The 21,949-nt window shown below is 45.7% G+C and overlaps 1 protein-coding gene across 4 annotated transcripts; it reads right to left on the bottom strand.

The window, feature by feature from the left end:
* Window positions 1–1,979: 1,979 nt before the first annotated feature.
* On the bottom strand, window positions 1,980–20,468 carry LOC118374768 (histone-lysine N-methyltransferase SETDB1-B-like). Of its 4 annotated transcripts, none has more exons than XM_052509700.1 (25): window positions 20,333–20,468; window positions 19,122–19,325; window positions 18,760–18,929; window positions 18,572–18,615; window positions 16,582–16,687; window positions 16,255–16,428; window positions 15,941–16,145; window positions 15,385–15,458; window positions 15,005–15,195; window positions 14,631–14,760; window positions 13,369–13,522; window positions 13,078–13,221; window positions 12,564–12,900; window positions 12,205–12,466; window positions 11,651–11,741; window positions 11,374–11,490; window positions 11,114–11,283; window positions 7,149–7,406; window positions 6,843–7,004; window positions 6,140–6,312; window positions 5,890–5,909; window positions 5,588–5,727; window positions 4,244–4,497; window positions 3,115–3,203; window positions 1,980–2,909 (listed from the first exon to the last, which is right to left on the bottom strand). In XM_052509700.1, exons 1-25 carry the CDS (start codon window positions 20,347–20,349, stop codon window positions 2,792–2,794), a joined length of 3,804 nt encoding a protein of 1,267 aa, XP_052365660.1. In that variant the 5' UTR covers window positions 20,350–20,468; the 3' UTR covers window positions 1,980–2,791. The 4 variants fall into 4 exon arrangements, with proteins under 4 accessions (XP_052365660.1, XP_052365661.1, XP_052365663.1 ...); XM_052509701.1 differs by having other exon boundaries at window positions 5,603–5,727; XM_052509703.1 differs by lacking the exon at window positions 20,333–20,468 and adding an exon at window positions 20,262–20,282.
* Window positions 20,469–21,949: the final 1,481 nt, after the last annotated feature.

Genomic DNA, 21,949 nt, shown 5'->3' with positions numbered 1-21,949 from the left:
GCAGTGGTCTAACATGCTGACCAGAACGGACACGTAAACTGCGTGAGCGTTGCAAAATAAATGTACACATACTGTACATGTCATTCAATCATTGCACCCACACTGCTTGCACGCATCAGCGAGTGTCTGCATGGTCAGGAGCTAAAATATAACTTGGTTCTATTTGTGATGCTCAACACGCTGCAAGTCCTGCCTCTCCCATCTTCTCATTGGTTTTTAGGAGAATATACCCACATGGGTGATTGAAAGATGAACTGAGGTCCATACTCCAGTCAGTTGTTGTAATGTACCTTACAGTTGGTTGCCAACTGCCATATCAAGACGAAATAAGAAGAAGAAGTCTGAAGGAAGGAGGAGAGATGACGAGAAAATAATTTGGTTTACCTTTTTATCTGTGGATTAATTGTCGGAGTAGAGGACCTTGTGCATTTCAGGTAAAATAACAACCCAATGTTTATATCACAGAACAAATTAGCTAGCAACAGGAAGCTAGCTAGCTATATTGCCATAAATGTTTATTGCTTTTTGACCTGTCCCAAAATTAATATAATTGGTTCAGAGTTTGTTTTGATATTTCAACCTGCGTGTCCTGATAGCGTCTGGTGTGGGGGGACAAAATCCACATGTGCAATGGTGCACGCAGACGAACACGTGAGTGCGGTCTGGTCAGAATGTTAGGCACTGCATCGCAGTGTTGCGGCGTCACTATATCCTGGGGTTCGATCCCAGGCTGTCACAACTGGCCATGACCTGGTGTCCAATAGGGCGGTGCACAATTGGCCCAGCGCTGTCCGGGTTAGGGGAGGGTTTAGCCAGGGGGGCTTTCCTTGGCTCATCACGCTCTAGCGACTCCTTGTGGCAGGCCGGGCACCTGCAAGCTGCCAGTAGTTGTCAGTTGAACAGTGTTTCCTCTGACACATTGGTGAAGCTGGCTTCCGGGTTAAGCAAGTGGATGTTAAGAAGACCTGCTTGGCGGGTCATGTTTCAGAGGACGCATGACTCGATCTTCGCCTCTCCCGAGCCTGTTGGGGAGTTGCAGCAATGAGACAAGATCGTAATTGGATTGCAATTGGATTTCATGAAATTGGGGGGTATAATGAAAAAAAAGTCTATAGCCTATTATTGAACATGCAATTCCTGTAATGGACCAGCTAATTAATTTTTAAACATTTGACAAAATGAAATTAGCGGAAAACAGTTCTAAACAGCGCATCTAATGTGAGCAGTTCAATATGTGAGTGAGATGAAAATCTCCATTAGAAACTTAGAAAGAGGGGGAATCTAATAGCAACTGCTAGGATGGGTTGCTAATATGACTAGGATTGTGCCTCTGTCAATGGCCCAGTTCTTCTATGGCCTGTATACTCACCAGAGATGTCACCCATTGAGCATGTTTGGGATGCTCTGGATCGACAGCGTGTTTCATTTAAACTAATATTGAGCAACTTCGCACAGCCATTGAAGAGTGGGACAACATTCCAATCAACAGCCTGACCAACTCTATGCAAAGGAGATGTGTCGCGCTGCATGAGGTAAATGGTGGTCACCCCAGATACCAACTGCTTTTCTGATCCATACCCCTCCCTTTTGGTTTTTAGGTACTGTGACCCTAACGATGCATATCTGTATTCCCAGTGATGTGAAATCATTCATTATGGCCTAATGAATATATTTCAATTGACTGAATCTCATATGAACTTCAACTCAGTAGAACCTTTGAAATTGTTGCGTTTATATTTTTGCTCAGTGTACATGTATGAAGACCCATGTCCACAGGGGCTCATCTAGACACTGAGTCCAACATCACTGGCTGCTCCAGTGTCTGTCTGGTGGCTTTGAGAGACTGACTCCAGTGTCGATGAAAGTGGCTTCCTGCTTTCTTGAGGGAAACACTACTACAGCTGTAAGGAGCACAAATTATATCTAGCCCTGAGGTACACTGAAATCCTTCTGCATAAAACATTAAAAACTATGTGGAATGTGTAGAAAACAGGATTTTATTCAGTTGTGAGAAGAGCACAGTTTGTGTCTGAATTCACAGACAGTCAAATACAACTGGGCATACAGACAACTGGGCATACAGACAAAACAGTAAAGAATTACAATACATCAGCAATAGGCAGCCAAACAATTCAGAAAAAAAGATAGAGGGGGAGGAAGAAAAGAGAAACATGGACAGAGACTCGTGGGTGCAGGTGTCCCATCTAGCATAGTGTGTCATTACAGCAGGCTTCTTCTACACTCAGAGAGGAGACAGAGTTAGAGGTCTCTTATAGCAGGCTTCTTCTACACTCAGAGAGGAGACGGAGTTAGAGGTCTCTTATAGCAGGCTTCTTCTACACTCAGAGAGGAGACGGAGTTAGAGGTCTCTTATAGCAGGCTTCTTCTACACTCAGAGAGGAGACCGAGTTAGAGGTCTCTTATAGCAGAACTGCCTCTGCACTCCGAGATAAGATGAAGAAATAGAGGGATGAGATGGAGGTATAGAGGGCCTCTTATAGCAGTCTTCCTCTGCACTCCGAGATAAGATGAAGAAATAGAGGGATGAGATGGAGGTATAGAGGGCCTCTTATAGCAGTCTTCCTCTGCACTCCGAGATAAGATGAAGAAATAGAGGGATGAGATGGAGGTATAGAGGGCCTCTTATAGCAGTCTTCCTCTGCACTCCGAGATAAGATGAAGAAATAGAGGGATGAGATGGAGGTATAGAGGGCCTCTTATAGCAGTCTTCCTCTGCACTCCGAGATAAGATGAAGAAATAGAGGGATGAGATGGAGGTATAGAGGGTCTCTTATAGCAGTCTTCCTCTGCACTCTGTTGAGCCACAGCAGCACAGTAGCTCCTTTCCCTCCACACTGCCAACCTCGTAGTTATAGTCCCATGTCAACTCTGTCCCCGCCCGGATACGCCTACACACACACACACACACACACACACACACACACACACACACACACACACACACACACACACACGTTAGTGGATGACTCAGTGGTCAACAGGCAACATTCACAAGTGCTCAGCACAAAACCATTTCAAATAATACATGTTTCTTTATCAGAGTAACAGGCTTCTACCAAGTCTATGTTACCATGTCTAATACAGAACACTCACTTGCTGGCGAAGAAGGCTACCCAGGGGAAACGTAGATCGTGTGTGTCTACAAACACATTCTGGACAAACAGGTTAGCACTGCAGCTATGCTGTAAGGGGGAGAGATGACAGAGAGCTTTATTCCCTTTGTCAAAATGCATATAGTCTCTATTGCAAACTGGAATGTTGCGCGCTGATGAAGCATAGGAACTCGGATATCTCTGACTTCAGTGAGTTCAAGATAAATGGGACCTGGAGAAAAAAACTAGCTCCAACTCAGAAAAATCGTTTTGAATGGTCAACCAACACGGAATTCCAACTCGGGTCTCTTTCTAGAGCTCAGACTTTCCAACCTGAAGTTCACGGACGTCATGATTTTTACGAGTTCCCAGGTGTCTTGAAAGCAGCACAAGATGCTGCAGCAGCAGCTCTTCTGCTGTCTGACAGATGTTCCACTAAGACCCTGTATCTGTATGCTGTACGCGTGTGATAAATAAGATGCATAACCACTATACTGTACACACGAGCCAATTACATTCCATTAAATTATACAAATGTGTCACGCCTTGGTCTTAGTATTTTGTGTTTTCTTTCTTTATTTGGTCAGGCCAGGGTGTGACATGGGTTACTTTTGTGGTGTGTTTTTGTATTGGGGTTTAGTAGGTATTGGGATTGTGGTTAAGTAGGGTTGTCTAGCATAGTCTATGGCTGCCTGAGGCGGTTCTCAATCAGAGTCAGGTGATTCTCGTTGTCTCTGATTGGGAACCATATTTAGGTAGACTGGGTTTCACTGTGTATTTTGTGGGTGATTGTTCCTGTCTCTGTGTTAGTTTTTCATGTTCCGTTTGTTGTTTTGTATATTTAGTTATTTCATGTATCGTATATTTCCATTAAAGAACATGAGTAACTACCACGCCACATTTTGGTCCGCTCCTCTTTCAACAGACGAACGAGTTAGAGGTCTCTTCCAGCAGAAGCATGACCAGTCAACTGTATATCCATCAATGAATAGGCAAAAACTTTGCACTGGGATTTTTTTCTATTGGCCGGCGGAAATTTTATTTATCATCTTTTTTATGCATTTATTTTAAAATCAGACAAAAGCCAGCTATTACCGGTTAATGGAAAGTGACACACGTATCACACTCACGTTGAGGTAGCGCCCCAGGTTGCCCTCCAGCTTGGCGTCGATGATGTAGCAGGACTCCTCGCCATCGAAGAACTGCCGTGTGTTTTTAGGTCCACTGTCTCCCCCGTCCCCACCCTTACCCTGTGTCCCTCCGTGGCCCCCCGGGCCTCCCCCTGGCCCCATCCCAGCCCCTCCAGTCTTCACCATCAGGCCATGGGAGTTCTTCAGAGCAATGCCTCGCGTGGACTTCACAGCCACCTGCCTCTTCACCGCACCTGAGACAGGAGGCAAGGAGAGGGAGGAGAGGGAGGACGAAGGGGAGAAGAGAAAGGGTCAATTTAGGGAGAAGCACCACATGAACAGGTCTGGCAATACCTGATAAAACACAGATCTATGAACCCACAGCCCCAACTTCCCCCTTTCCTCACCTGTGTTTTCCCCTCCACCCATTCTTCTTCTTCCCCCCTGCCCCCTCATCCTCGCCCCCTTCTCCCATTCTTCCTCCCCCCTCCAATTTCCTCCTAAACCGGTGCACGTTTTCCTCCGCCTTCCCTTCTCTCCGTGTGCATTTCCCTTCTGCCTTCCTCTTCTCCCCCTTCCTCTCCTCTCCCTTCCTCCCCCATCCTCTCCTCTCCCCTCTCCCTTCCTCCCCCATCCTCTCCCTTCCTCCCCCATCCTCTCCCTTCCTCCCCCATCCTCTCCCTTCCTCCCCCATCCTCCTCTCCTCCTCCCTTCCTCCCCCCATCCTCTCCTCCCTTCCTCCCATCCTCTTGCCCATCCTCTCCTCTCCCCCCCATACTCTCCTCTCCCTTCCTCCCCCATCCTCTCCTCTCCCTTCCTCCCCCATCCTCTCCTCTCCCTTCCTCCCCCATCCTCCCTTCCTCTCCCTTCCTCCCCCATCCTCCCTTCCTCTCCCTTCCTCCCCCATCCTCCCTTCCTCTCCCTTCCTCCCCCATCCTCTCCTCTCCCTTCCTCCCCCATACTCTCCTCTCCCTACCTCCCCCATCCTCTCCTCTCCCTTCTCCCCCATCCTCTCTCCCTCCCTTCCTCCCCATCCTCCCTTCCTCCCCCATCTCCCTTCCCTCCTCCCCCATCCTCTCCTCTCCCTTCCTCCCCCATCCTCTCCTCTCCCTACCTCCCCCATCCTCTCCTCTCCCTTCCTCCCCATCCTCTCCTCCCTTCCTCCCCCATCCTCCCTTCCTCCCCCATCCTCCCTTCCTCCCCCATCCTCCCTTCCTCCCTTCCTCTCCCTTCCTCCCCCATCCTCCCTTCCTCCCCCATCCTCCCTTCCTCTCCCTTCCTCCCCCATCCTCCCATCCTCCCTTCCTCCGCCATCATCTCCTCTCCTCCCCATCCTCTCCCTACCTCCCCCATCTTCACCCTGTGTGCGTTTCTCTCTCTCCTTGTTGTCATCAGATCCAGAGCTGATGGTCTGGACGTCATCACTGTCCGACAGCGTCATCACATCCTGTCTCTTCCCCCCCTCCGTCTTCACTGATTGTTGACTGCGGAAGGCGCAAAAACACACAGAGTCACTCAACGTTATCGAATGTTATTCATATGGCACATTCTACCTGGTATATTTGATATTGTGCAACACAGGCCTAAAAGGGCCAAGCCAGAGTTAAATAGGTTGAAATTACATTTCACAATCATTCATTACGTACCTTTTCTGGTCTCCGGGCTCCTAGAACCGAGAACACAGGAGAAGGTGTATCAGTATCCAATCAGAGCACCGGAACACAAATAATATATGAATAAACATGAGAAGGAATCAATCATTACATGAGAGGGTGCCCAATCAGAACACCAGGAGATGAAAGCAAGAGATCGAGGCTGATCGATTTCTCATAATATATGTAATAGGATCTACACAAAATAGCTGAGATGGATATGGGCCATCCCCCCCCCCCTTACCTTCTTCTCGATCTTCAGTCCCTCCATCTTAACGGTGGCCTGGGAGGTAGAGGGTTGGTTGGTGAGCCAGGACGCTACTTTACTCTTCCCACTCTCCTCTGGCATGGGGGGTGGCTTCCTGTCCTCCTTCCCCCCCACTGACACACTCATCCCATCCTTACTGTCCTGGCTCCCTGGATGGGGGTCAGATTAAATAAACATCATTTTACATCACGCTGCTACATGTAAAAAGGTTCAGCTGTTTTTCTCAATATCAAATATATCTGGGTAACAATTAAGTATCTTACTGTGATTGTTTTCAATTAAAATAGTAAAGAATGTAATAAATGTTTCTAGAAAATGGCAATTTCTCAAGCATGAATGTTGCTAGGAGTGTCTGAGGGTATTTGTATTTGTGTATTTATTAAGGATCCCCAGTTGATCCTGTCAAGTGGGGAGGAGGAAACAGATAACTAGCTGTTATTGGCAGAGATGTTTGGAACTCTTTCTTATTAACTTATTAACCGCCTGGTGATGTCATCAGGCAGGACTAAACTCCATCCCACCACAACAGGCTGACCTTTCAGGAGGTCTTCTCAAATAGCTCTTACATCAACCTCGGTGTGGAAATATATATATCACATTGACTGCAGTGGGCCTTTAACATAACTTCCTACTGCAGGCCCAGCGTGACAACTGGGGGTTCAGTTAAGTGCGCACACACCTTCCATGACGCCCTTGGCCTGGCGACGGGTGGTGTAGCTCCTCCACACAGAGCTGGAGCTGTAGTAGGGGTCCTTCACAAACGTGTCGTCTGAACTTTTGTCGTTGTTTGACTCTTCATCACTATCCCCATCCTTAGAGGAGTCGCCACCAGCACCCCGCGCTGACGGAGAGAAGGAAGTCGTAAAACCACAAAAGGTGTCATTTCAGACCCTATGCGAGTCCTAAATGGCATCATAATCCCTATATAGTGCACTACTTTGGCTCTGGTCAAAAGTAAACGCCAGACTAAACTGTGACCCCTCACCTTTGCCAGCGGGGTTGGCAGCATTGGTTCTCTGGGGGGGTTTGGGAAGGGTCTTGTTCTGCAAAGCCAGGGAGGACGAGGGGGGGTTCTTCAGCCTGGACATGTCCACCCCACTCCCGTCACTGTCTGAACAGTGGGCCTCACTCTCATACCCTTCCTTGAAGTTCTCCACACTCTCTATGTGGTCCAGGTTAGCAAAGTACTCATCACCCATCTCCAGACCCTCCTTGTCCGCAAAGTCATCTGTCAGAATCTTACCTGGGAGAGAGGGAGGGAGAGAGAGAAGAGAGTGAGAGTGAGTGAGTGTGAGAGTGAGAGAGAGAGGGAGGGAGCGAGGAGAGAGACGAGAGAGAGAGACGAGAGAGAGAGACGAGAGAGAGAGAGTTAGGGAGGGAGGGAGGGAGGGAGGGAGGGAGGGAGGGAGAGAGGGAGGGAGAGAGGGAGAGAAGGAGGGCGTGCGGGACAAAACTACATGAAAACAACACTAGACACTATGGAACACAAAGGTTTTACCATCTCATCCTGGAATATACCATGTCTGAGGTCATCTGCCTTTGGTCTAAAGACCAGGAACCCAGACTACAAATAAAGTGGAAATACAGACATTGTAATCTTCAATGGTATAGAGGAGACAAACCCGCTGGTTGCATTCTCTGGGTTACAGAGAGCTGGTAGTCCCATCCACTGAATTACCAGGTGTGGAACAGGAAAGACACTCAGGGGAATGCTAACTTGGTGTAGCGCTGAGCCAAAGGACTCTATTAAATTAGTCAAGAGAGGAACAAATTTACACCTGGCCAGAAATGAACAAGGAAACTATCCCAACAGAGACAAATGTCCTCATGTGTGCTACCTATATTCCCCCAATAGAATCCTCATACTAACAATAAGAGCTTCTCCATCCTGGAGGGGGAGAACAACCATTTCCAGGCCCAGGGACATGTACTAGTCTGTGGTGACCTAAATGCCAGAACTGGACAAGAACCAGACACTCTCAGCACACAGGGGGACAAACACCTACCTGGAGGAGACAGTCTATCCTCCCAAAAATCCCCCCCCTAGACACAACTATGACAAAACAACCAACAAAAATGGGTCACAACTCCTACAGCTCTGTCGCACGCTGGGTATGTATATAGTCAATGGTTGGCTTCGAGGGGACTCCTATGGTACGTACACCTACAGCTCATCCCTTGGCAGTAGTACTGTAGGCTATTTTATCACTGACTTCAACCCAGAGTCTCTCAGAGCGTTCACAGTCAGTCCACTGACACCCCTATTAGACCACAAGCAAAATCACAGTCTACTTAAACAGAGCAAAACTCAATCATGAGGCATCAAAGCCAAAGGAACTGAGTAACATTAAGAAATGCTATAGAAAAGTGTAGTGTAGAAACCTACCAAACAACAACAAATTCAATCCCTTTTAGACAACTTCCTGGACAAAACATTTCACTGTAACAGTAGAAAGCCGAAACAGTATATTCGACATTTCAGCTTCCCTATGAAATCTAAAAATCTCAAGCAGACAACCAAAGAAAGTTCAAAGCAATGACAAATGGCTGGATGAAGAACGCAAAAACCTAAGAAATTGAGAAACCTACCCAACCACAAATATAGAGACCTAGAAAGCCTGAGTATACGCCTTCACTATGGTGAATCACTAAAACAAGACAGAAAAAGGAACAGCACGCCAGAAATCAGATCAATGTAATTGAAGAATCCATAGAATCTAACCACTTTTGGGATAATTGGAACACAAAAACAAACACCACAAAGCATAATCTATCCCAAACTTTTTGGCCCTATAACAAAAGGTAAACAGCAAAAACATATACATGATCAATCGCAAATCTTACAATCAGCTATTAAAGACTACCAGAACTCACTGGATTCTCCAATTACATTGAATGAGCTACAGGACAAAATAAAAACCCTCCAACCCAAAAAGGGCATCTGGCATCTTCCCCAATATTTGGAATCAAGGACTCATTACCCCAATCCACAAAAGTGGAGACAACTTGACCCCAATAGCTATTGTGGGATACGCATCATCAACAGCAACCGTGTGAAAATCCTAAGCAATATCATTGACAGCAGACTCGTACAATTCTTCAATGAAAACAATGTACTGAGCAAATGTCAAATAGGCTTTTTACCAAATTACTGTGCGATAGACCACGTATTCACCCTGCACACCCTAAACAAAACTCATTCTTTGTTGATTTCAAAAAAGCTTTTAACTCAATTTGGCATGAGGGTCTGCTATACAAATTAATGGCAAGCAGTGTTGGGGGAAAAACGTACAGTTAATATTGACAAAAAATACACACACACATTACTTTCCACAAAGCTGTGGGGTGAGACAGGGCTTGAGCCCCACCCTCTTCAACATTACACACACACACACATATAAATTAATTGGCGAGGGCAGTCTGCAGCACCCAGCCTCACCCTACCAGAATCTGACCTGGGCCCTGACAGTAAATCTCAGTAATACAAAAACCTTGTTCCAAAAAAAGTCCAGATGCCAAGAACACAAAGACAAATTCCACCTAGACACCGTAGCTCTAGAGCACACAAAAAACAATACATACCTCTGCCTAAATATCAGCACCACAGGTAACTACCACAAAGCTGTGAACTGAGAGACAAGGCAAGAAGTGCCTTCAACGGCATCAAAAGGAACATAAAATTTGACATCCTAATTATGATCTGTCTAAAAACACTTGGATCAGTTATAGAACCCATTGCCCTTTATGGTTGTGAGGTCTGGGGTACGCTGTGAGGTCTGGGGTTCACAAAATGGGACAAACACCAAATTGAGAGTCATCCAAATGATGCATGCAGAAGCAAAATTATGCCGAATTCTACAACCAGCTAAAAGGAAGCAATTCCCAAACCTTCCATAACAAAACCATCACTTATAGGGAGATTAACTTAGACAAGAGTCCCCTAAGAAAGCTGGTCTTCGGGCTCTGTTCACAAACCCCCAGGACAACAACACAACTACACCCAACCAAATCATGCGAAAACAAAAAGATAATTACTTAACACATTGGAAAGAATTAACAAAAAAACAGAGCAAACTAGAATGCTATTTGGCCCTAAACAGAGAGTACACAGTGGCAGAACACCTGACCACTGTGACTGACCCAAACTTAAGGAAAGCTTTGACTATGTACAGACTCAGTGAGCATAGCCTTGCTATTGAGAGAGGGCGCCATAGCCTGCCTTCTCTCAAGAGCCAGGTCTGCCTATGTACACACTGAGCTGCACTTCCTAACCTCCTGCCAAATGTATGACCATATGAGAGACACATATTTCCTTCAGATTACACAGACCCACAAAGTACTTGAAAGCAAATCAAATGTGGATAAAGTCCTGTATTTATTAGGTGAAATACCAGTGAGACACCACAGCAGAAAGATGTGACCTGTTGCCACAAGAAAAGAGTAACCAGTGAAAAAACAAACATCATTGTAAATACAAGCCATATTTATATTAGAAAGTTATAACACTGTAGATAGCCATAATATGATATTTCAAATGGCTCTAATCCTCTGAAACTAATGTTTACTGCTAACTGTTGATTGTTTATTTTACTTTTGTTTATGATCTATTTCACTTGCTTTGGCAATGTAAACATGTTTCCCATGCCATTAAAGCCCTGCATTGAATTGAGATGTGAGGAGAGCGAGAGAGAAGAGAAGAAGGGAAGTAAAGGAAATAGGGCAAGACCTTCTACGTTACTATTCATTCTGCATTCATCTGTAGGCATTTAAACAATTATATACACTGACAAGGAGCCATGTGCTGTTCTGAATGTTAATGACAGGTCTTATTATGCAGTCCACTTCCTACATGTAATGCAATGTGAATACCGGTGCATACTGTTATCCATGTGTAACGCCTGCTATAACACCGCTCTGTCCCCTCCTCCACCACACCACCCAACGACGTACCTGCGTAGATACAGACGAAGGACCCCTTGGCCACGTCGTCCAGACAGCGGATACCCCAGCCTTTGTTCTGGGTCTTAAAGAGCTGCAGCCTCACCTGCAGACCGTGCTGCACCAGACGGTTAGTACACATCTGACTGCAGCACTTACAACGCTTATTACACTCATAAATCCTGAGAGGGGGAAGGACGGAGAGGGGGAGAGATTAGTAAGAGGGATGTCTGTGTTTGTGGCTGTTTGTGTTGTTTGTGTGCGTCTCTCACCCGGTGGGCAAACACTCCTCCAGTCTCTTTTGTGTGTATCCAGCCGTGTGGTTGATCTGTGCTCCAGGGGTACAGGCTGTGGCCTGCAGGGTCAGCTGGTGACACGAACACTTGGACCTACACAACACACACAATCTCCATTTCAACTATTTCAATTGACTAAATAAATGAATCCCTGATTTAACAATTGGACATGTGAAATCTAAGACAGAGCCCAGATGAGGGGGTCACGAGGGGGTCACAGGAAGGTCAGAAGGTCAAGAGGCATAGTACTGACTTGTCCCTGCAGCCGTCGGTACAGTCACAGCCCACCAGGAACTCAGGACTGGTGTTGATGAACACTCCGTCTTCAGGGATACGCTCCTTACCTGGGAACACACAGACATCAGTCACTGACGTCTTCAGGAATTCTTCACCCTTCATCTCAATTGACTCCCTATTCCAGGTAGCCTAGGTGGTTAGAGCGTTAGGTCAGTAACTGAAAGGTTGCTAGATCGAATCCCTGAGCTGACAAGGTAAAAATCTGCCTTTCTACCCCTGAGCAAGGCAGTTAACCCACTGTTCCCTGGGCGCCGAAGAATGTCCAATTATGGCAGCCCCCCCGCACCTCTCTGATTCAGAGGGGTTAAATGCAGAAGACACATTTCAGTTGAATGGATTCAGTTGTACAACTGACTAGGTATCCCCCTTTCCTTACGTGTTGTGTAGCTAGTGCACCACCATTGGCCCGTACTATACAGGAAGAACTAGCGCTCTGATGGGTAATCGTTTGATTGAGGCCTCTATAGTAACTCAAGGCCTATATACTGATTGAGAAATCCCTCTCCTCACTGTAGGCCACGTCGGGGGGTGGTGTGATGTCGATCTCGTTGACGCAGGACAGGGGAATGTCCTCGCGGCCGTTGGTGATGTCTCGAATGTAGTAGTAAGGCTTCTGGGGCTGGAAGCGCCGGTCGACCAGGACATAAGGGTCCAAGCAGAACATCTCCAGGAAGATGAAGTCACAGCGCGTCTGGAACAGGTAGCGCTGGATCTCTGCCATGCTGCGCAGACACAGCCCACAAGGAGACTTGTAGATCACATGGAACGACATCTGACGGGGGATGAAAGATAGTTAATACCAAAATCTGTCCCACTATTATAATCCAATCCAAAGATAATACTTCTCAAAGCTCTTTTTCTGTCTTTACCTTGCGGTTGACTCTCCGTCGGCCCGTCATGCGTCTGAACTCGTACAGTAGAGGGGTGAGCAGGGGGTTCCTGCCCCGGTGCATATCTGGTCTGGAGGGCCGGATACGGTTGAGACAAGCAGGCTGGCAGGTGTGAGGCAGGTAGAAGATGCGGTCTGTGGGGGCGCGGTACGAGGGCTCGTGGGGAATCCGGTCATTACTGAAGGTGTATGGGGTCACTGCAGGTGCGGGGGCAGTGGGAGGGGCTTGGGGAGGAGGGGGCAGAGACTGCTGCTGGTGTTGGATAGGCTGTAGGGACGTGAGAGTCTGGATGTTGCCAGTCTGAAGGACATACATTCTGGAGGGGGGTGCGAGAGTGAAGTAGAGTTACGAATAGATTCCTATAAAACAGCATATTTGTGAGTGTGGCTGTTTAGTAAGAGATTATGTTCAATAGCAGAAGGAGAAGGGACCTAATTAATGCAGATTTGATGTTTTTTTTTTAGGTTCATACATTTCCTGTCCCCTCTCTCACCTGGATGAGTTTCCAGGAGACCCAGTTGGAGGTTGGGGCTGCATGACTTTAGGGGCGTGGCTATTACTGGCCAATCCAGTGCGAGAGCCTCCTGGCGTGGGAATGTATGGAGAAGTACTCTTCTTAGCCATCTGATACTTAGGACTGTTGAGGGTGGGGGAGACAGAGGAACAGGAGGGAAGAAGGGGGGGATCAGGGAGAAAAGGGGTAAATGTAGCAGCGAGAGGGGAGAGAGGATGTCCATTTTCAAGGAATGTCACAAGATTTAAACTGTGTGTCTGTGATACTCACTCTGTTCGTGCAAGCTGATTGGGCTGGGAGGGTGTAGGAGGGATAGAGGAGGGTGGGGAGAGGGGATGGGGGGATTTAGTGGGGGTCCCACTGGGGGTTATGGTGTTCCCCCCACTGTGATACTGGACCACGGGGCCCTTGGTCCTCAATGCTCCTACAGAGAGAGAGAGAAAATGTTAACGGCATCCCAATGAAGTAGAGACTAGAGTTATCCAATGAAGTAGAGACTAGAGTTATCCAATGAAGTAGAGACTAGAGTTATCCAATTAAGTAGAGACTAGAGTTATCCAATGAAGTAGAGACTAGAGTTATCCAATGAAGGAGAGACTAGAGTTATCCAATGAAGGAGAGACTAGAGTTATCCAATGAAGGAGAGACTAGAGTTATCCAATGAAGGAGAGACTAGAGTTATCCAATGAAGGAGAGACTAGAGTTATCCAATGAAGTAGAGACTAGAGTTATCCAATGAAGTAGAGACTAGAGTTATCCAATGAAGTAGAGAAGAGAGTTATCCAATGAAGTAGAGACTAGAGTTATCCAATGAAGTAGAGACTAGAGTTATCCAATGAAGTAGAGAAGAGAGTTATCCAATGAAGTAGAGACTAGAGTTATCCAATGAAGGAGAGACTAGAGTTATCCAATGAAGGAGAGACTAGAGTTATCCAATGAAGGAGAGACTAGAGTTATCCAATGAAGGAGAGACTAGAGTTATCCAATGAAGGAGAGACTAGAGTTATCCAATGAAGTAGAGACTAGAGTTATCCAATGAAGTAGAGACTAGAGTTATCCAATGAAGTAGAGAAGAGAGTTATCCAATGAAGTAGAGACTAGAGTTATCCAATGAAGTAGAGACTAGAGTTATCCAATGAAGTAGAGACTAGAGTTATCCAATGAAGGAGAGAGTTATCCAATGAAGGAGAGAGTTATCCAATGAAGGAGAGAGTTATCCAATGAAGGAGAGACTAGAGTTATCCAATGAAGTAGAGAAGAGAGTTATCCAATGAAGTAGAGACTAGAGTTATCCAATGAAGTAGAGACTAGAGTTATCCAATGAAGTAGAGACTAGAGTTATCCAATGAAGTAGAGACTAGAGTTATCCAATGAAGTAGAGACTAGAGTTATCCAATGAAGGACAGGTCAAGGTTCCGTCATGTACAGTATAATATGTGATCCTGCTGGGTTATTAAAGATGGATTGATTGGTTAAGTGATTGGTTTGATTGTTCATATATTAAATGATTGATTGAATAGAGTGGGTGTTACCCATGCTGGGGCGTGTCCTCTGCTGGCCAGCCATCTTCTTCTCCTGGGTGTTGGCACAGTTGGTCTTCAGGTTGAACATGGGCTCCAGCCTGGTTGAACCGCGGTAGATCCACTCACTACGCTTGTCATCCTGAAGGAGAACAAATAACCATACAAACGGATTACCACAGATATTACTTTTCAGTCATTTAATTGCTTTATCTTATCTACCTTATTTTCATATTTTGTTGAGTGTCTGCAGAAGTAGTATAAAAATGTGATTCAAAACCAGAAACTAAAATATCCCTGTTTATAACATGCTGCGACCGTCATGTTAAATCAGACTATAAATAAAGTTGCCGGGTAATCAAATCCCAGTGATGATGTCATCATACCAGGAAGAGGATCTTGACGAGGCTGCCGTCCACCTCCTCCACTCTGCTCCTCCACCATGTCCCCTCCCACTCTGTCTTGATGACCTGGCCTGCCTTCAGCAGCACCATGGGCCTGTTGGGGTATGACGTTATATATTCCTCTATGAAGTCTTTACACGATGCATCCTCTATGTCCTCCCATGTACGCTTCACTGGGGGAGAAAATATGATGGGGAGAGGAAGAGGAGAGATGGTGAGAGAAGACAATGGGGGAGAGGAGAGATGGTGAGAGAAGATGTGAAGAGGGTAAGCTGAGGTCACATCCCAAAACCAGATTGATAGGAGAAAAGAGAGCATATTGAAAGGAAAGAGGACATGAAGACAGAAAGGAGGGTTCTTACTTGGTCTGCAGACAGGATAGAGCTCAGGCAGGGTCACGTAGGAGGCATAACCGTCGTCAAAGAAGATCAGGAACCTGAAACACACATAGACAACTGTTGAAACAGCTTCACAACCCTTCACCAGACACAGAGAGGATATTTGAAACAGCTTCACAACCCTTCACCAAACACACAGAGGATATTTGAAACAGCTTCACAACCCTTCACCAAACACACAGAGGATATTTGAAACAGCTTCACAACCCTTCACCAAACACACAGAGGATATTTGAAACAGCTTCACAACCCTTCACCAAACACACAGAGGATATTTGAAACAGCTTCACAACCCTTCACCAAACACACAGAGGATATTTGAAACAGCTTCACAACCCTTCACCAAACACACAGAGGATATTTGAAACAGCTTCACAACCCTTCACCAAACACACAGAGGATATTTGAAACAGCTTCACAAACCTTCACCAGACACAGAGAGGATATTTGAAACAGCTTCACAACCCTTCAGACACACAGAGGATATTTGAAATATGCTCACACACACACAGCTTCCCACCTCATGCGGTTCTTGTTGTTGGGCATCTCTGCCACGATGCCAGCATAGAGCCAGACCTGGTTGCCGTCCTTGTACTTGGCGACCACCCTGGCTCCCACGTATAGCCTCTCCAGGGTGGGGTGGTAGTGAAACGCTATGTGGTTCCCAGACAGTAGACTCTTCCCCTTGTTCTCAAACTTCACCTTGTACTTACTGTAACCATTACCTACAAACACACACATTCAATGTCAAACTTCACCATGTGCATAGGTGTGTGTGTGTGTGTGTGTGTGTGTGTGTGTGTGTGTGTGTGTGTGTGTGTGTGCATGTCTCACCGACAGGGTTGATGGCGATGAGCATTCCGCTGTGCCAGGTCTTGGTCCGTTTCTTTCCCAGAAGACTCATCTCCAGTCTGATTTCATCATCCTTCAGTGAGGGGTTAGGCTGGGTGGGTGTGTTTCTGGGCGTGGCCTGGGACACAAACACTGCTGGCATGGGCACTGGGCCACCTACACAAAATAAAAAACACACATGAACATTTGTGCAGTATGTACACACACAAAGACACTGCCATCATGGACAACACTGAAGAGAGAACGCCACCTAGCGACCCAGAGATATACATCAACCACAGACACAGAATTGCACATTGGTGCCATTACCTGGCTGTTGTATAGCAGGCCCGGAAGAAGAGTTCTTGTTGACTGTCTGGGCCAGCTTCAACACCTGCTGGGAGGAACGCTGGAGAGCTGCCGACGCCTCCTTAAACTACAGTACACACAAACAATTACCACATACATGTGGATATTGTTCAAAATTCTTTTTGAATTTTAACTACCACCAGTATTTGTTTGTATGCACGTACGTACAGTGGGGCAAAAAAAGTATTTACTCAGCCACCAATTGTACAAGTTCTCCCACTTAAAAAGATGAGAGGCCTGTAAATTTCATCATAGGTACACTTCAACTATGACAGACAAAATTAGATAAAAAAATCCAGAAAATCACATTGTAGGATTTTGAATGAATTTATTTGCAAATTATGGTGGAAAATAAGTATTTGGTCAATAACAAAAGATTATCTCAATACTTTGTTATATACCCTTTTTTGGGAATGACAGAGGTCAAACGTTTTCTGTAAGTCTTCACAGTCTTCACACTGTTGCTGGTATTTTGGCCCATTCCTCCATGCCGATCTCCTCTAGAGCAGTGATATTTTGGGGCTGTTGCTGGGCAACACAGAATGTCAACTCCCTCCAAAGATTTTCTATGGGGTTGAGATCTGGAGACTGGCTAGGCCACGGGCGGTGTGTTTGGGATCATTGTCATGCTGAAAGACCCAGCCACATTTCATCTTCAATGCCCTTGCTGATGGAAGGTTTTCACTCAAAATCTCACGATACATGGCCCCATTCATTCTTTCCTTTACACGGATCAGTCGTCCTGGTCCCTTTGCAGAAAAACAGCCCCTAAGCTTTATGTTTCCACCCCCATGCTTCACAGTAGGTATGATGTTCTTTGGATGCAACTCAGCATTCTTTGTCCTCCAAACACGACAAGTTGAGTTTTTACCAAAAAGTTATATTTTGGTTTCATCTGACCATATGACATTCTCCCAATCTTCTTCTGGATCATCCAAATGCTCTCTAGCAAACTTCAGACGGGCCTGGACATGTACTGGCTTAAGCAGGGTGACACATCTTGCACTGCAGGATTTGAGTCCCTGGCGGCGTAGTGTGTTACTGATGGTAGGCTTTGTTACTTTGGTCCCAGCTCTCTGCAGGTCATTCACTAGGTGTGGTTCTGGGATTTTTGCTCACCGTTCTTGTGATCATTTTGACCCCACGGGGTGAGATCTTGCGTGGAGCCCCAGATCGAGGGAGATTATCAGTGGTCTTGTATGTCTTCCATTTCCTAATAATTGCTCCCACAGTTGATTTCTTCAAACCAAACTGCTTACCTATTGCAGATTCAGTCTTCCCAGCCTGGTGCAGGTCTACAATTTTGTTTCTGGTGTCCTTTGACATCTCTTTGGTCTTGGCCATAGTGGAGTTTGGAGTGTGACTGTTTGAGGTTGTGGACAGGTGTCTTTTATACTGATAACAAGTTCAAACAGGTGCCATTAATACAGGTAACAAGTGGAGGACAGAGGAGCCTCTTAAAGAAGTTACAGGTCTGTGAGAGCCAGAAATCTTGCTTGTTTGTAGGTGACCAAATAATTATTTTCCACCATAATTTGCAAATAAATTCATAAAAAATCAATGTGATTTTCCGGATTTTTTTTTCTCATTTTGTCTGTCATAGTTGAAGTGTACCTATGATGATAATTACAGGCCTCTCGTCTTTTTAAGTGGGAGAACGTGTACAATTGGTGGCTGACTAAATACTTTTTTGCCCCACGGTATGTATGTATGTATGTATGTATGTATGTATGTATGTATGTATGTATGTATGTATGTATGTATGTATGTATGTATGTATGTATGTATGTATTTATGTATGTTTGGGGAAGAGATAGAGAGAGAGAGAGAGAGAGAGAGAGACATCTTTGAACACCGGCTGGGAAGAACACTGGAAATCTGCAGATAACAGGGTCAATTAATACACATTCAATTAACACGAGTGTGTGTGTGACTAGTTATTTGTTCTCACCATTGCATCATGGACAGGTATCCCAGGTTTCTTGGGAGGAACCACTGAGAGGAAAGAGGTCAGAGAAGAGAGAAAAGAAACCAGGTTAGACATTCACTCCTGTGTCTTATCCTGGAGCTGCCCCCCTGGAAAGGTTTCCATTGGTAAACATATTGTTTAGCTCACTGGGAGTAAGTGGCAGTACGTACATAAGCCCACAGCGATGACATCATCATCGTCATCATCATCGTCAATTTCTATGACATCAGAGGACTGAACCCCTCCCACTCCACCCTCATCCTCTGAAGAGCTCTCCTTGTAGACCAGACCCATTTTACTGTAGGTGGACTTTACCAGAGCCTCACACTCCACTATGGACCTGCAACACACACACACAATGGAGAGAATCACACAGACGGTAACACACACACACACACACCAGTCCTATTTTACAGTAAGCCGGGCCTCACATTCTTCTGTAGACCTGACACAGAGACACACACCCTAAAGTCTTCCAATCTACTATGGACCTGAGAAAGAAAGAAACAAAACATCATCCCCCCACACTCACTGGTTGGCATTGTTGAAGAGTTTGTCCACCACCTCCTCTTCCTTCTCTTTCTGCTCCACCCATTCTTTGAGCTCAGCCAGCTGGGCCTTCCTCTGGCGGACTGCCTCGCTCCTCTCCACCTCCTCCTCAATCCACTTACTCAGCTCCTCCAGAGACACACCCAGCTCCTCCTCCAGACCAGAGTCCCAGCCCTCCACCTCCATCCTGGGGGGAGACAGGAGTGAGAGAGATGGAACGGGGGTCAGGCAGAGAACGATGGAGAGACCGGGGTTGAGACAAAGGGAGGGAGAGTAAGAAAACAACGGGAGGAGCGGAGAAGGGGAGGCAGAGATAGAAAGGACGGAGTGAAGATGAGGCAAAGAAAGCGAGAGATATTTTATAGAGTTAGCTAAGATTACATTGTGACTGATCAAGCTAGTGTTAGCTAACTAGCTAGCTAGCCAACTACACGCCATTCTGAACATTGTTGTAATTTCAGGGCCGATTAAACGTTGAGACTAAAACTCACCTGTACAATGTTTTTAAAATATAACCCTAGGTAGTTTATATTGTAACAAAGGTCATGCATTGGTGTTTTCAATTTCATGTGATCGTCGCATTGTTTTGAAATGAGGGACCACTGTTCAGGGACATCGACAGTGCTCGTGGTAGTTGTAGTCTTATAAATAAACGTATTTAACTAATCTTAGAAGACCCAAATAAACCTTTGAAACTCGTTATTTGGAATGAAAGCTATTGTAATCAAAAGCATTTTACACCATTTGTATATCATACTAAAATAGGGGAAAGAGCCTCTTAGTGAACAATTTAAACTACAACTACCAAAAGTCACATCGGCAAAAGGTTACCACACAGCGGTGAGCGGGGAAGACACGTTTAGCAGTCAGAAATATTGTACTGTAGTAGCTTTAAATTACATTCCTGGGGGAATGCACTTTTTAAATTAAGTGATTTTGTGCGCGTAATCACAGTAGATCTTCATTTATCGGACAAGTTGAGTTTATTCAAACAATCTTGCCAATTCGAAAGTTACCTCGCTAGCAAGCTAACGTTACTGAGCTGGGGAGGCAGACTAGCTAGCTATGCTAACAAGCAGTTCAGTCTTTTGTAGTTGCCTTCTCTAAATATATATCCACTCACCGTATAATGCATCTGCAACTAAAAACTGTTTATGAATCGAGACTATTTTTATTGGAAGTTAATGAACTCACCCATCATTATTGTCCATTTATCCAGTCATTCAGCTACAAACCACTCACAATAACCCGCATACAACTTCTTCTTCCTGTGGCTTTCCGGCAGACTAGACGCGGTGTTGCTAATTGCTGCCCTTAGCAGGTCGGAATGAGTATTGCACATTTTGATCAAAAAAGGGTAATGGGGTAAAACTTAAATTGCACCATCAAACCCTGCTTTACACTATCCACAAAAACCATCAGCCCATCCCATTACTTTGGCACTAAACGATCCTACAGCATTGCAAGCTGTCAGCCTGGTCGGATGGAACCCTTCTCTCAAAACTTCCTGTCGATCTTCTGCACTAAAATCTCACACACAAATATTTGCTGCTGCAACTACCATCTATCTTTTGTAATTTCCACTCCATCAGTGCAGTTGATCACCATGGATGTTACGCAGTAAATCCAACCTTTCTAAAAACAAATCTTCTCTGGCTCTCACTCTTCAGGTCTACTCTACTACCCAATTTGTAAGTCGCTCTGGATAAGAGCGTCTGCTAAATGACTTAAATGTAAATGTACTCACTGGTGGCTTCCCAGTCGACTCACTCACCTTTGGGCTATCCTCTACTCTCTTCACTGCCTCAGCATAGGAAACTTTCTGTCCCACGTGAACTCTGGCAATCTCAACCTGTCTCCCTCTCACAGGGCACCTCAGATCCACAGCTGCATGGGAACCTCCACAATTGGCAGACAGTGCTTTCTCTATGCCAGCTGTACACTCCCTCTGACTACCCTCCTGCACATGTTTTACATTGTGGGATCTCACTGCTGCAATATGTCCGAAACGTTGGCACTTAAAGCACCAAAGTGGGTTCGAAACAGGCCCTCGCAGAAAATCAAATATAACCTAACCAGACCTTATGAGGTAGAAACTCTGTGTCAAAGCTCAACAAAACTGACAGGGTATTGTCAGTCTCGCCATTGCCACCAGGTCTACGTCTCACCAAACGGCAGGCGTCACAAACACTAGGAATATTCCTTTTCATTTGATCCACCTCTATACTCAACACTATCACCCCTTTTAGCGGTACCCTGCTCTGGAGAGCAAAGCACACCACAGGCTGAGCCCTGGGCCGCGTGACTCGAAGTGCCTGCTCTTTCGCTGCAGGTAATCCTGGACTGGCTCATCCTCAGAGTGCTCACCACTGCTGTCTGACTCCATTTAGAGATCGTCAAGATTCTCAAGAGGGCATGAAGACCTATAAGTAATATTACTTGGTTTGTAATCAGGAGACATAGGTATGTGCACCTCGAACGAAGGTGTATACCCAGGAGACATAACTCTGATCTTAACAGCGCAGTTCTTACGCTATCGCATCATCATACCTCCCGAAAAGAAGTAAACTGGACCTCTTTCCCTCCACCAATGCTCTGCTTACAGTCAGACTGAATACATGTAGGCTCCTTCAATGGTTGTGTTCTTCCCATTACCCCATCCCTTACTTTTAACTCTCATTAATTATTGGCAATTAGCATGCATTATGTTTATTCAAAATGACATGAAATCATCGACCATCCTCTGACCAGCTCCTTATGCTCAAACCATGAATTGACCCTTTCCTTCTTCAGAAGTTGCAGCTTTCAAAG

Source organism: Oncorhynchus keta, unplaced genomic scaffold, assembly GCF_023373465.1.
Source record: "Oncorhynchus keta strain PuntledgeMale-10-30-2019 unplaced genomic scaffold, Oket_V2 Un_contig_496_pilon_pilon, whole genome shotgun sequence".
Classification (NCBI taxonomy): Eukaryota; Metazoa; Chordata; class Actinopteri; order Salmoniformes; family Salmonidae; genus Oncorhynchus; species Oncorhynchus keta.
This window is presented reverse-complemented; position numbering and strand designations above follow the sequence as displayed.

Coding starts and splice junctions, on each gene's coding strand:
- LOC118374768 (XM_052509700.1), bottom strand. Junction 5,910..6,139: donor GACTGAAGATCGAGAAGAAG/GTAAGGGGGGGG, acceptor TCTCGGTTCTAG/GAGCCCGGAGACCAGAAAAG. Junction 5,728..5,889: donor GAGCCCGGAGACCAGAAAAG/GTACGTAATGAA, acceptor CGCCTTCCGCAG/TCAACAATCAGTGAAGACGG.